Source organism: Vulpes lagopus, chromosome 8 (genome assembly GCF_018345385.1).
Source record: "Vulpes lagopus strain Blue_001 chromosome 8, ASM1834538v1, whole genome shotgun sequence".
Taxonomy (NCBI): domain Eukaryota; kingdom Metazoa; phylum Chordata; class Mammalia; order Carnivora; family Canidae; genus Vulpes; species Vulpes lagopus.
The window spans coordinates 108,648,152-108,661,426 of record NC_054831.1 but is presented as its reverse complement, the minus strand read 5'-3'; the positions used below and the strand labels follow the sequence as shown (position 1 = coordinate 108,661,426).

Below are 13,275 nucleotides of genomic sequence, written 5' to 3'. Positions count from 1 at the left end.
GGGCCTCCATTTCTTCCTCTTTAAAATAAGACTAAGGGATAGTCCTTACCTCACAGGGTTGTGTTTATTTTTTTTTAAGATTCTTTATTTATGCGCAGCCTGGGTGGCTCAGTGGTTTAGTGCTGCCTTTGGCCCAGGGCGTGATCCTGGAGACCCGGGATTGAGTCCCACAACGGGCTCCCTACATGGACCCTCCCCTCCCACTGCCTTGGGAGTCCTATGCCGGGACAGGACGTGATCCCAAGACCCGAGATCACCACCTAAGACAAAGGCAGACTCAACCACTGAGCCACCCAGGTGCCCCCAGGGTTGTGTTTAAAAACAAAATTCCGGGGATCCCTGGGTGGCGCAGCGGTTTGGCGCCTGCCTTTGGCCCAGGGCGCGATCCTGGAGACCTGGGATCGAATCCCACATCGGGCTCCCGGTGCATGGAGCCTGCTTCTCCCTCTGCCTGTGTCTCTGCCTCTCTCTCTCTGTGACTATCATAAATTAAAAAAAAAAAAACAAAATTCCACTGAGTCCATCTGAAGATCCAATTGGCTTTGTTAAGGATTCATTCATCAGGCAGCATTTCATCTTGCAAGTGCAGGGGAACTCTGAGGCAACTCTGTACAAAATGGAAAGTTTTTATAGGAAAGAGAGTGGGGCAAGAATGTTTTGAGCAAAGGAAAGGAAAAGATTGTTTTAGTCCCTGAGGTAGAAGGGCGGGGGGGGGGGGGGTCTCATTAGGTGGATTACTTCCTCTTCCCTGGGGAACTAGAAAGGACCCCGGGACAGAAGCCTCGTGAGCGTGACGCTGACCAGAACATTCCTGACCGACCCTTCGGGCTCACATTTCTGGGAGAGGCTGAAACTGCAGTTAGGTTAGGTATTGAGCCCGCTTTGGGGACCCGGCCTAAGTGACACCGTTTCAACACTCGTTAGGGGAATGACTGAGAGTCAGCTGATGCCGTGCTTGCTAGTCTGTGCCGCGTAAGAAAGCCCTCGGTGGACACCGGCCCGACTCGCCGCCCGCGGTCCGGAACCGTCCCCTGGGCTCACTGCGCGTCAGCTGCCAAGCCGTGCCAGGCACTGAGGAGTTGGTAACCTGTGTGCACTCCCAACGGATCTTTCTGTCCAAGCAGCGTCCCCAAAACCCGTCCCCCGCCCCCACCCCAGCTTTCCACCCCGTCCCAGCCAACTAGAGTTCACGCCCAGGTCAGGGGGGCGCCAGGTGTGCACGCAGACGAAGGGGGGAGGGGGCTGGGCCCGCGGCGGCCGCCGTCTGCACCCGGCCCTCCCTCGTGGGCCCGCGGCGGCCGCCGTCTGCACCCGGCCCTCCCTCGTGCGCGGTGGCCCGGGGCCCCCGGGGGCGGCTTCCCGGCACCTGGGGCGAAGGGGCGGGGCCGTGTGCACAGCCCCGCGCGCCGCGCGGCCGCCCGGACCCAGCGCGGGGCGTGCGCAGGCGGCGGCGGGCGGGCTTTTGCACTCGCCCCGGCTCCCGGCCGCTTATAAGGGCGGCCCGCCGCGCGCCGCTCACCACGCCTCGCCGAAGCGCCGCCGTCTCTCCGCGCGCTGTCCCGGACTCCAGCCGCCTCTTCTCGCCATGGATCCCAACTGCTCCTGCGCCGCGGGTGAGGAGATCTGGCTCGGGGCCGCGTGCCGGCTCGGAGCTGGAGGAGCTGTCTCTGTCGCCCCGCCTTCTCTTGGTCACTCAGTTTCGGGGTGCTAGATGCTCTCTCCCAAAGCCTTTCGGTGGACCCCTCCCGAGGTTAATCGAGCCCCCCTTTTGCCAATTAAGGGGTCGGACTTGATTGCTTGTCCGGGTGGGGCTGAGACTCGAACCCGGGCCGGGCCGCCAGCACCCATTCCCCGGTTCGAGTCGTCTCCAGAGACGGTTCTCACCGCCTGCCTTTCTCCTTGCAGGGGGCTCCTGCACGTGCGCCGGCTCCTGCAAATGCAAAGAGTGCAGATGCACCTCCTGCAAGAAAAGTAAGTGGAATCTTTCTTAATACACCCCCTGCCCACCCCCTCCCACCTCCACCCTCTATATCCCCGCGGGGAGTTTAAACAGAACAGCCGACGCCCTCTCCTTAGGGAAGGTGCTGCCTTCCCCAGTGCGCCCTGTGTGTGTGTGTGGGGGGGGGGGGACCGGAATCCTTGATCCTGTGTGCCCAGCACTCATCTCTGCCGCCTCTTTCCTAGGCTGCTGCTCCTGCTGCCCCGTGGGCTGTGCCAAGTGTGCCCAGGGCTGCATCTGCAAGGGCGCATCGGACAAGTGCAGCTGCTGTGCCTGATGTGGGGGAGAGCCTATTCCTGATGTAAATAGAGCGACGTGTACAAACCTACAGTTTGTGGGGGGTTTTTTGGTGCTTTTTGTCTTGGGTCCAACTCTGACCCGTTTGCTACTACATTCCTAGTTATTTTCCCTATGAAATAATACGTGAATTATAATAAAAGCTGTCGACTTTATTCTTGCTCTGTTTTCTTTTGCGTGCGCATGAGGGCTGCGGTGGGGAATTGGACTGGAATTGCAGAAACCGGTTTTCTGTACACAAATGTTAATTGCTAATAAACTGAGTGCCTTAGGGCAAGCAGGTGACTTAACTAAGCTAAACCTTCTGTAAAATGGAAGAGGATTATGCCAGCGGGTAGAAGGCATGGTGCCAATTTTATTTAATCTCTATTCCGAACGTGAGGCTTGAACTCCTGACCCAGAGATCAAGAGTCCTATACCCTAGCCAGACAGCTGCCCTGTCAATTCAGACTTTATGCCCAGTGGTTTCCCTGCCCAACCTCAGTTACTTACGGATTTTGGGCTTGAAAGTGACTACAGGAGGTGAAAATAACTCTTCACCTGTTTTTTTTTTTTTTTTAAATTTTTATCTATTTACGACAGTCACACACACAGAGAGAGAGAGAGAGGCAGAGACACAGGCAGAGGGAGAAGCAGGCTCCATGCACCGGGAGCCTGACATGGGATTCGATCCCGGGTCTCCAGGATCGCGCCCTGGGCCAAAGGCAGGCGCCAAACCGCTGCGCCACCCAGGGATCCCTCTTCACCTGTTTGAATCCTACCTGGGCTTATTAAAAAATGCCTGTTGTAACGGAGTGATTTTTTTTTTTTTACTCTATCCAGCATACATAACTTAAAAAAAATAATCTGAACGAGTAAAGTTAGAGATTTTAAAACACTGCAAATAATATATGTTCACTGAATGTGTCCATTGAACATTAGAATTCACATAATGCCCAAGTACTATTGACCACTCACACCTTGAGTAGCACTATCCTGGATAACAACCCCCCCCCCACACACACACACACACACACATACCGCAGGCCCAGGGAACTTGGCTTCTCCCTGCCACTGTGCCACTGACTGGAGACACCCAGTACCCCTGAGAGCTCCCTGTTGTGACCTGGCTCTGAAACTTTGGAAGTTCCTCCCTAGGTCAGGCTGGACTCTGTCCCTCCCAGATCCAGTTGTCCTTGGCAACTTGAAACCAACAAAGTGACCAAGGAACTGGAGGGAAGTGCCCAGCCATTTGCCAGTAAGAGGGAGGGTACCTGAGAACTAGTTTCAGATGAGGCACTTCATGTCTGCCTCTGCAGGATGGTGGCCGATTCTGTGTTTGGAGGGGGCGGTGGTGTTCATTTAGGCAGGAGTGAGCCCAGAGTGACTTGTAATTAATGCCAACGGTTAGTCCTCCTGGCTATTTGTGGAGGGAATTGTTACTTGATGTTCAATCAAAGGAGTCATGTGGCCCAGAGTCAGGACCGTGCTTGCCCACTGGTGCCTGGTGTGATAGGGATTTCAGAAGGCAGCGTGTGTCCAGGGCATGGGCTCTGGTGTCAGGCAAGATGGGTTCACAGCCTATTATGCCACAGGTGGTATGGCCCAAGCAAGCTGCTCAAACTCACTGAACCTCCATTTCTTCATTTGTAGAAAGGAGAATCTATCTCTATGTGGGGATCAAATGACAGGGTCCTGGCTCCTGGCCAGGGCTTAATAAACTGGTCATTATGTCCACACTGACATTTATGAAGAGGGAATCCTGTTGGATTCCAACAAGCTATTGAGGAAAGGGTCATTAATTTGGAAGCATTATTCTGGGTTGGAGGTTAAGAATTGGAATGAAAATCTAGGGAGAGTGTAGGTACCCCTACACAATGTCCCCAGGGACAAGCATTTGGACAGACACAGAAGTCTTTCCCATCCATTATGTCATTTTATCTGTACAGAAACCAGTGAAAGAGTGAACATGCAGGGGCTGTAGTCATTGTGCTGTCTTCAGAGAGGTTAAGCAACCTGCCTGAGGTCACACAGGTCCAAGTCAGGGGTCTGAACCTAGGCAACTGGCCTCATGCCCTGTCACTGGGTGCTAAATATTGCTTCTCATTATTGAAAGGTGGAAGGGCCTTTGGAGATGGGCCACTTATGCCCATAGTTGACAGATGGGGAACTGAAGTCCAGCGAGGTCACAAAGCTAATAGAGAAGATCTGACTGCCAGCTCAGTGCTCTTCCCACAGCCTCTGTACCAGATGTTCAGTGTCCTCACCTTTCACATGAAGTCACGGTGCAGGGGGTGGGTGAGAGCATGATGCTGCAGTCAGTCCATAAGAGTGTAAGTCCCACCTGAGTCACTTATAGCTGGGTGACACAAACCTCTCTGAGGAGTGCCTGGGTGGCTCAGTCAGTTAAGGGTCTGCCTTTGGCTCTGATCGGGATCCCAAGGTCCTGGGATCCAACCCCCCATAGCATTGAGCTTTCTGCTCAGCAGGGTATCTGCTTCTCCCTCTCCGTCAGCCTCTCCCCCTGCTGCTTCACTCTCATGCTCACTCTCTCAAATAACCAAATAAAATATTTTTTAAAATTTAAGAAAATAAACCTCTATGGCTGGTTTAGCTTCCTTCACTCTAAAAAGGGCAAAAAAAGGGGGTGATCTGATTCAAAGGATTGAGTGAATTAATACACTTAGAACAGTGCCTCAAATGTGATAAGTGTCTATTAATATTAGCTATTACTTTATTATTATTATGTATAGCATAAGGGATATTTATTTACCTCCAGACAAATAAGCCCGGCTGGGGTGCCCAGTTTTGTTTCCTGTGTGGTCTTTATCAACCACATAAGAATATGACCTATGGGCCAGAGAGAATCATTCAATCTCCCCCACAACATTGTGATCTGCTTTACATTTATAACGTCACAAGGAAGATGCTCTCTGCCTTATATCAGATACCAAAAGATACCCACCAATGCTTTTACTACCTACACCATATTTTAACATTGTACTTTGAAATGATCCATATTTTCTTTAATTTATATTAAAAGCAAACTGTTCATCATTACCAAAAATGAGAATCAGTCTTATTCTAGACATAGAAGATAGCCAGAAAAGCATATCTAGTATATACTAATACAATATATAAATATATATATATTTCACTTATGGATCACTTTTTGTGCTACTCACAGTTCACATAGAGCCTACTCTTTTTTTATTAAGGTTTATTTATTTATTCATGAAAGACACACACAGAGAGAGGCAGAGACACGGGAGAGGGAGAAGCAGGCTCCATGCAGGGAGTCCAAAGTGGGGCTTGATCCCGGGACCACGCCCTGGGCTGAGCACAGATGCTCAACCACTGAGCCACCCAGGAGTCCATAGAGCCTACTCTTATTTGAAAAGGTTTCAAGCAGTAGAGAGAGAAGTGTAGACATTCCTAGGCCAAAATCAGGCTTATCACAGACGTTCTCTTTCCCTTGGGAAGCTGACTGGACTCAACAGTGTACAACTTCCTAGTTGTAGGACTTTGTGCAAGTAATTTAGACTTCTGTGTTGTAGTTATCCGTTAACAAAAAGGGCTCAAAAGTAGTAATTCCCTTTTGGGGTCTTTGGGAGGGCACACAAATCAAAAGTGAATATAACACGGCCTGGCACATACTAAATGCTATGTAATTCTCTAACGTTGAAACAGAAATAACGACAGCCCCCCCCCCCCGTGGGGACACGGAGAAGACACGCCAGGGGAGGCAAAGGTCGCGAGGGGGAGGCCGGGTTTGCACACGGATCCGGGAAACGGCGACCCCGGGGACACCAGGTGCACGGGGGCCGAGGCGGGGAGGGCGGCGAGGAAGGACCCAGGCGCCGGGGGCCCGGAACACCCGGGACCGGGGCCCGCTGCCGACCCCGGGACGCCGACCGGCGGGCAGTCCCCGGGCACGCGGCGCAGCGAGCTCAGCCGCCCGCGGGGACTCGTGCGCCCGGCCCGCGGGGCTGCACTCAGCGCGGCCAAGGACGCGGCGGGCCGCGCGCTCCCCGCGGGGCGGGTGCAAGGCCGGGGGCGGGGCCTCTGCGCCCGGGCCGCCCGCGCCGCCCATAAAGGCCGCCGGCGGGGCCCGCTGCACCCTGTCTCCGGCCCGGGCGCTGCCTCTCCGTGTCGTCTGCCTGGGACCTCCGGCCTCGCCTCGCCTCGGCTCACCTCGGCTCGAGATGGACCCCGACTGCTCCTGCTCCACCGGTACGGACCCCGGGCTCTGCAAAGCTCCTCCGGGGAGCCACGCTTCCCGGGCCCGGACCTGCGTCCTGGGGCGGGCGGGGCAGGTGTTTGGAGCTGGGGCCGAAGTCGACTCCCGAGTCCGCACGAGCTGGTCGCCGCGCCTTCGCCCAGCTCCGCAGAGCATGTCTCTCCTCCCGTCGCCTAGGCTGTAGAGAGTTGGGGGTGCTGCGGTCACGTCGAGGTCCCCTGCTGGGGGGGGGGGGAGGATGGCTGCTGGCCTGGGACCCAGTGCCCTGTCCAGATCTCGGGGCTGCCGAGACTTGATGGCAGGTGGGGATCTTGCCTCCTCAGGGTTCAAGACCGGGGTCCTGGCCGCCAGCCTCAGCCTTGAGGAGCCCTCTCCGGAGGGGACCTACCCTTCCTAGCTCCAGGAGCGAGCGAGTGGGGCTTCCTTCCCTGGCTTCCATTACCTGCGCCCAGTGAGAAAGGTGCTCCAGTCCTGGGCACTGACCCAAGGCTGCAGGGAGGCTTTGCAACCCGACTGCTGTGGCTTCTACATGGCTCCCCTGCTCACTGCTCCTCTCTCCCTTGCAGGTGGCTCCTGCACGTGCGCTGGCTCCTGCAAATGCAAGGAGTGCAAATGCACCTCCTGCAAGAAGAGTGAGTCTGGTGGGGTCTTGGGTGGGGATTTGCGGTGATGTCTGGGTCGGGGACGTGGGGGAGCACAGAGGTCAGCAGGCAAGAGCTGATCCAGCCTCTCTGCTTCCCCTGCCTTGAGCCCTTGACTCCAGAATTGGAGCCCAAAGGGCATGTACATGATTGAGTCCCAATCCCGTTCTAGAACCTAGAACGGGGAAACAAAGCAAGCCCAGAAGGTTCCCACCAATCAAGGCAATGACCTGGTACTAGAACTAGGTCTCCTGCCTGCCCATTCAGCTTTCTTAATCCCTTTCATACTGAAGCACTTTGTGAGTTTGGTGACTGCAGTACTTCCCTGGCCCTCCTGGGAGCTGCTAGGCAGGGGGTGCCCCCTCTCTTGAGGACTTCCTCACTTCACTGTGGTCCTAGGGACAAGGGACTAACCTACATTGTCCCTGGAAACCCTGTCACTGTGTCCAGGCATTCTGCTCTGTCCTGCTATTTGATGGGGGCAGGGCAGCCTTTTCCTAATGGGTAAGACCCAGGTGTCTAGGGACAGCATGCCATCCTCAAGCCAGGGTCCTCCGGGGCTGGGGGCAGGACCTGGGCTGGGCCTGCAGGGGGGTGTGGTGATCTCTGGCATGCTCTGACGTTCTGGTCTTTCTCCCTCAGGTTGCTGCTCCTGCTGCCCGGTGGGCTGTGCCAAGTGTGCCCAGGGCTGCATCTGCAAGGGTGCATCGGACAAGTGCAGCTGCTGTGCCTGATGTGATGTGTGAGAACACCTGTTCCTGATGTATATAGAGCAAGCAACATGTACAAACCTGCAGTTTTAAAGCATTTTTTTCATATTACTCTGACTTGTTTTCTACATTCCTGTTTGTATAAAATACATGAATTAAATTAAAAATTGTTGAATTTATTCTGGCTGTTTTCCTTTGTGTGCTTTGGAAATAGGGACTTCAAACCCATTGTGGTGGGGGGGGGCATTGGACTGGAAGCACAGATACCTGGGTTCTGGACTCCTGTATTGGCCCCTAACAAACTGCTTTATGCAAGTCAAGTTACCTTTCCAGCAGTTTCTTGACTGAAAATGAAGCATTTGGATGACATAGGGTTATGGGGTGGACACGGTTTCCCTCTACTCTCCTTGGAAGTGTTGATCTAGAATTCAATTTCTCTTTTATTCTCAGGATTCCTTGCCACACTTAGATCCTCAGCAAAAGTACTCAGGAGAGGCACCTGGCTGGCTCAGTTGGAGTGTGGGACTCTTGATCTTGGGGTTCTAAGTTAAAGACCCATGTTGGGTGGAGAGATTACTTAAAATCTTAAAGTGCTTGGGATGGAATCCAATTCTCCACTTGTGAGACTTTTATATACAGGGCTTGCTTCTAAAACACTCGGGACCCATTTTTATTTTCTAGCAGATTTAAACTTTGGCAAAATAAATTACTAAACAAAAATTTTAAAGGCACAATAAGTGAAACTCATTTTTTTATTCAATAAATTTCGGTAAATATGAGAAACAATAACATTTAAAATTGTGAAGTGCATATTTATTCATTGAAGGTGTGCATTGAGCACTAGAAACAATTCACAGGATGTGTGACCACCTCAAGTAGCACTGTCCTCAGTACTACTGAGGGCATCTGCGGGTTTTGGCTGGTGGCCAGCCATTTCCCAGCAAGAGGGAGGGTACCCGAGAACTAGTTGCAGATAAGTACTTTGTCTGCCTCCCCAGGGTGATGGCGGATTCTGCACTTGAGGGGGTGGTGATGTTCATTAGGCAGGAGTGAGGCCCAGAGTGACTTGTAATTAATGCCAACGGTTAGTCCTCCTGGCTATTTGTGGAGGGAATTGCTATTTGATGTTCAATCAAAGGGAAAAGGCATCATATGACCTGGAGTCAGGACCGTGCTTGCCCACAGGTGCCTGGTATGAATGGGGATTTCAGGAGGTGGTGTGTGTCCAGGGCATGGGCTCTGGTGTCAGGCAAGCCAGGTTCACAGCCTTCTTTTCCTCTTCCTGGCCATACAAACTAGGCAACTTGTTGGTACAGCCGAGCTTCCATTTCTTCATTTATAGAAAGGAGATTATATTGCAATGTGGGAAATTCAATGAGATAGTGGCCTGGCTTCTAACTAGGGTTTAATAAACACTGGCTATTATGGTCACTAATACATTCACACTGACATTTGTGGAGAGAGACTACTTTTAGCTCACAACAAACTCCAGGGGAAGGCTCATTGGTTTGGAAGTATTATCCTGGGTTAGAGGCTAGAGATGGAATTGGAAACTTGCTGACCTGGGGTCAGGAGGAGTGTGGATGACCAGCAATAAGCCGCTAGGGACAGGATGGTGCCACAGCGTTTGGACAGACACAAGAGTCTTTCCTATCCTTTATGTCATTTGATCTGTACAAGAACCAGCAAGAGAGTGAACATGCAGGGGCTGAAGTGACTGTGCCAGTTTCCAGAGAGGTTAAACAAACTACCCAAGGTCACACAGCTCCTAGTCAGAGTTGTAAACCTATATACTACAGCTGATCTCACCTGCTCGCCTCAACTGGCTGCTCATGTCACTGAAAGTTGCTACAAAATCATATCTATCTATCATCTATCTATCTATCTATCTATCTATCTATCTATCTACCTTTTGTATCACTTTGTCATTCCCAGGATTGAGCTTGAAACAGTAGAGAGGTACAAAAGACATACCTCCAGGTGCAAGGGAAGCTTTATCATTTAATTTCCTTCCTTCCTGGAATGGCTGGAAGCAGATCTAGGGTACCACCTTCCAGCACTGTGACCCTGGGTTAGTAGTCTTAAACTCCTTAGGCTTAAACTTTTGCCTTTGGGAAACTGGCTCATAACTATTGTACTCTTTAGGATTGCTGTTAGGGTTCAAATAGCCAAGTGATAAGCAAAAGACTCGAACAGACTAAACACTATGTAGTTGTCAGGAATACTGAAAGAGACAGAACCAGTTGTTTTGGTTTGTTATTTGAGGCCAGGTTGGCCTATCATCTAAAAAGAACCCTTTTCTGGGGGGGGGGGGGTACCCCGTGCTTGGGGAACCTCCATCCTGAGTGGGGTGAACTAGCAGGGCTCAGGAAAGCACCTAGAAGTTTAGGCATAGGAGAACCAGGACAAACGTGCCCACACATCTCTTCAACCTTGGTGGGTAGAAGGAAAGGAAGGGAGCCAGAAGCCTGAGCTCACCGGGATGATGGCTACAAGAGAGGCTGGAGAGGGTGCAAGGTAGGGACCTAGACAGGCTATGCCCAGCAGGGAGAGGAGGAGGAGGGGGTCACTAAACACTATGTAATTCTTGGAATGTTGAAAGGGAAATAACCACTGTTCTTACTTTGTTATTTAAAGCCAGGTCTCTATATCACCTAAAAGGATCCCTCCTTTGTGGTTACCTCATTCTTTGGGAACGGGCCAGGAGTCAGATGCCCCAGAGGGCAGCCCCCGGGCAGCATTAGTTTTAACGCAAAGAAGGACCTGCACAATCCGTTGGGCCGTGCAGAACGGAAAGAGGCAGCGGTCCAGTCCCCACGGTGTACAGGATGAAAGGTCCTGAAAGGCCAGCCCCACGTGGGGACACGGAGAAGACACGCCAGGGGAGGCAAAGGTCACATCGCCACGAGTCCTCTGCACACAGCTCTCTCGGGTCGCTCCGCACGCCCACCCTCCTCCCCCGGCCCCCCCCTCCCACCCCCACCCCCACCCCAGGCCCAGGTCACGAGGGGGAGGCCGGGTTTGCACACGGATCCGGGAAACGGCGACCCCGGGGACACCAGGTGCACGGGGGCCGAGGCGGGGAGGGCGGCGAGGACCCAGGCGCCGGGGGCCCGGAACACCCGGGACCGGGGCCCGCTGCCGACCCCGGGACGCCGACCGGCGGGCGGCGTCGGGGCCGGGCCCCCGCGGGCCACCCGGCGCGCAGCCCCCGGGCACGCGGCGCAGCGAGCTCAGCCGCCCGCGGGGACTCGTGCGCCCGGCCCGCGGGGCTGCACTCAGCGCGGCCAAGGACGCGGCGGGCCGCGCGCTCCCCGCGGGGCGGGTGCAAGGCCGGGGGCGGGGCCTCTGCGCCCGGGCCGCCCGCGCCGCCCATAAAGGCCGCCGGCGGGGCCCGCTGCACCCTGTCTCCGGCCCGGGCGCTGCCTCTCCGTGTCGTCTGCCTGGGACCTGCGGCCTCGCCTCGCCTCGCCTCGGCTCGAGATGGACCCCGACTGCTCCTGCTCCACCGGTACGGACCCCGGGCTCTGCAAAGCTCCTCCGGGGAGCCACGCTTCCCGGGCCCGGACCTGCGTCCTGGGGCGGGCGGGGCAGGTGTTTGAGCTGGGGCCGAAGTCGACTCCTGAGTCCGCACGAGCTGGTCTCCGCGCCTTCGCCCAGCTCCGCAGAGCATGTCTCTCCTCCCGTCGCCTAGGCTGTAGAGAGTTGGGGGTGCTGCGGTCACGTCGAGGTCCCCTGCTGGGGGGGGGGGGGAGGATGGCTGCTGGCCTGGGACCCAGTGCCCTGTCCAGGTCTCGGGGCTGCCGAGACTTGATGGCAGGTGGGGACTTTGCCTCCTCAGGGTTCAAGACCGGGGTCCTGGCCGCCAGCCTCAGCCTTGAGGAGCCCTCTCCGGAGGGGACCTACCCTTCCTAGCTCCAGGAGCGAGCGAGTGGGGCTTCCTTCCCTGGCTTCCATTACCTGCGCCCAGTGAGAAAGGTGCTCCAGTCCTGGGCACTGACCCAAGGCTGCAGGGAGGCTTTGCAACCCGACTGCTGTGGCTTCTACATGGCTCCCCTGCTCACTGCTCCTCTCTCCCTTGCAGGTGGCTCCTGCACGTGCGCTGGCTCCTGCAAATGCAAGGAGTGCAAATGCACCTCCTGCAAGAAGAGTGAGTCTGGTGGGGTCTTGTAGGGATCTGGGGACTGGACTGGGTCAGGAGGTGGTGGGGCTGGAGAGGGTCCCTGACAATGCTTTGACCCTCTGGCCTTTCTGCCCCAGGCTGCTGCTCCTGCTGCCCTGTGGGCTGTGCCAAGTGTGCCCAGGGCTGCATCTGCAAAGGCGCATCGGACAAGTGCAGCTGCTGTGCCTGATGTGTGAGAACATCCGTTCCTGATGTAAATAGAGCAACATGCATAAACCTGCAGTTTTTTACTTTTTCATTCTACCCTGATCCAGTTGCTACATTCCTGTTTCTATGAAATCTTTGAACGACAATAAATTCATCTAGACTTTTCTGGCTCCAAGTGTCTGGTGGTGTGTTGGGAAGATGGGACTTGATTCTAGTTGGGGTGTAGGTGAAACTGCTTTGGGGGAAGTTAGGGGTGGGGTAGGCATAGGAAGTGGGGACAGGGCAAGGTTTTCTGTGGTCTGGCATCTGTGTCAGTATCTGTGTCACTGCCTACACTCACTCCACGGCCACCTATGGTGCATCTACTGGATACATAAGCATTGGGTTCTCAGTGTTGAGGTAACCTGGCGCTTACAGACTGCTGAGGACAGATCATCACTGAATCAAAAAATCACAGAATGTAACAATGCTGTTGGGTGAGCCCAAGCCAGGAGACCTGGTACGGAGAGCTGCGTTCCTGTCTGAGGTGACAACTGAAGCAGAGATCCTGATGTGTGGATAAGCATGTGAGGGGATGTTCTAAGTTCACTTTGGAAAAGAGAGAGCAGAGACCATATGTCTCATTCATCTGCTTGACTTGCAACCTGGTTGCGCTACAAATGCTTAGGTTGGGAGTGCCACACCACTGTCCCATTTCCCCCTTACCATTTCTATTTCTTAGGTGTAAGATGGGCTGGGGAACTTGGATTCTAAGAAGTACCTAAGTTCCTAGCCCACTGAGGGTGGCACATGGAACATTTAGCGAATGAAATGAGCCTCTGCCGGTAGATCTTTCCACCCCAAATGAATGTGAAGCCAACTCCAAGATGTGGCTGTCCTCCTGGGGGCCCAGGGGACTTGAAGGTTCCCAGTTCTTGTCAGTCTATGGAAGGAGAGGCGAGCAGGCCTTGCCCCACAGGATGTGGGAAATGTTTTCACAGAGACCAAATCAGGCTGAAAAGGCAGCCAGCCCCCTTGGAGGCTCTTACTACGGAAACACCACCCCAGTGTGGGTGAGATGGTGTCCCTGCCACCGTTTC

At 54.3% G+C, this 13,275-nt stretch overlaps 3 protein-coding genes across 4 annotated transcripts; all 3 read left to right on the top strand.

Annotated features, from left to right (window-relative positions):
- The first annotated feature begins 1,466 nt into the window (after nucleotides 1–1,466).
- LOC121498129 (metallothionein-2) lies at nucleotides 1,467–2,451 on the top strand. Its single transcript, XM_041768148.1, has 3 exons — nucleotides 1,467–1,613; nucleotides 1,906–1,971; nucleotides 2,185–2,451. Exons 1-3 carry the CDS (start codon nucleotides 1,586–1,588, stop codon nucleotides 2,274–2,276), a joined length of 186 nt encoding a protein of 61 aa, XP_041624082.1. The 5' UTR covers nucleotides 1,467–1,585; the 3' UTR covers nucleotides 2,277–2,451.
- Nucleotides 2,452–6,358: 3,907 nt separating this feature from the next.
- Nucleotides 6,359–8,045, top strand: LOC121498128 (metallothionein-1). The gene is made up of 3 exons (XM_041768147.1): nucleotides 6,359–6,508; nucleotides 7,082–7,147; nucleotides 7,799–8,045. Exons 1-3 carry the CDS (start codon nucleotides 6,481–6,483, stop codon nucleotides 7,888–7,890), a joined length of 186 nt encoding a protein of 61 aa, XP_041624081.1. The 5' UTR covers nucleotides 6,359–6,480; the 3' UTR covers nucleotides 7,891–8,045.
- Nucleotides 6,411–12,366, top strand: LOC121498126 (metallothionein-1). Of its 2 annotated transcripts, XM_041768146.1 has the most exons (4): nucleotides 6,411–6,457; nucleotides 11,322–11,377; nucleotides 11,951–12,016; nucleotides 12,127–12,366. In XM_041768146.1, exons 2-4 carry the CDS (start codon nucleotides 11,350–11,352, stop codon nucleotides 12,216–12,218), a joined length of 186 nt encoding a protein of 61 aa, XP_041624080.1. In that variant the 5' UTR covers nucleotides 6,411–6,457; nucleotides 11,322–11,349; the 3' UTR covers nucleotides 12,219–12,366. The 2 variants fall into 2 exon arrangements, with proteins under 2 accessions (XP_041624080.1, XP_041624079.1); XM_041768145.1 differs by lacking the exon at nucleotides 6,411–6,457 and having other exon boundaries at nucleotides 11,225–11,377.
- The last annotated feature ends 909 nt before the right edge of the window (nucleotides 12,367–13,275 follow it).

Bases quoted from the DNA above. Each gene is read 5' to 3' on its own strand.
- LOC121498126 (XM_041768146.1), top strand. From the start codon at position 11,350: ATGGACCCCGACTGCTCCTGCTCCACCG. The intron at 11,378-11,950 runs GTACGGACCCCG...TCTCCCTTGCAG, and splicing joins CGACTGCTCCTGCTCCACCG to GTGGCTCCTGCACGTGCGCT. The intron at 12,017-12,126 runs GTGAGTCTGGTG...TTTCTGCCCCAG, and splicing joins ATGCACCTCCTGCAAGAAGA to GCTGCTGCTCCTGCTGCCCT.
- LOC121498128 (XM_041768147.1), top strand. From the start codon at position 6,481: ATGGACCCCGACTGCTCCTGCTCCACCG. The intron at 6,509-7,081 runs GTACGGACCCCG...TCTCCCTTGCAG, and splicing joins CGACTGCTCCTGCTCCACCG to GTGGCTCCTGCACGTGCGCT. The intron at 7,148-7,798 runs GTGAGTCTGGTG...TTTCTCCCTCAG, and splicing joins ATGCACCTCCTGCAAGAAGA to GTTGCTGCTCCTGCTGCCCG.
- LOC121498129 (XM_041768148.1), top strand. From the start codon at position 1,586: ATGGATCCCAACTGCTCCTGCGCCGCGG. The intron at 1,614-1,905 runs GTGAGGAGATCT...TTCTCCTTGCAG, and splicing joins CAACTGCTCCTGCGCCGCGG to GGGGCTCCTGCACGTGCGCC. The intron at 1,972-2,184 runs GTAAGTGGAATC...CCTCTTTCCTAG, and splicing joins ATGCACCTCCTGCAAGAAAA to GCTGCTGCTCCTGCTGCCCC.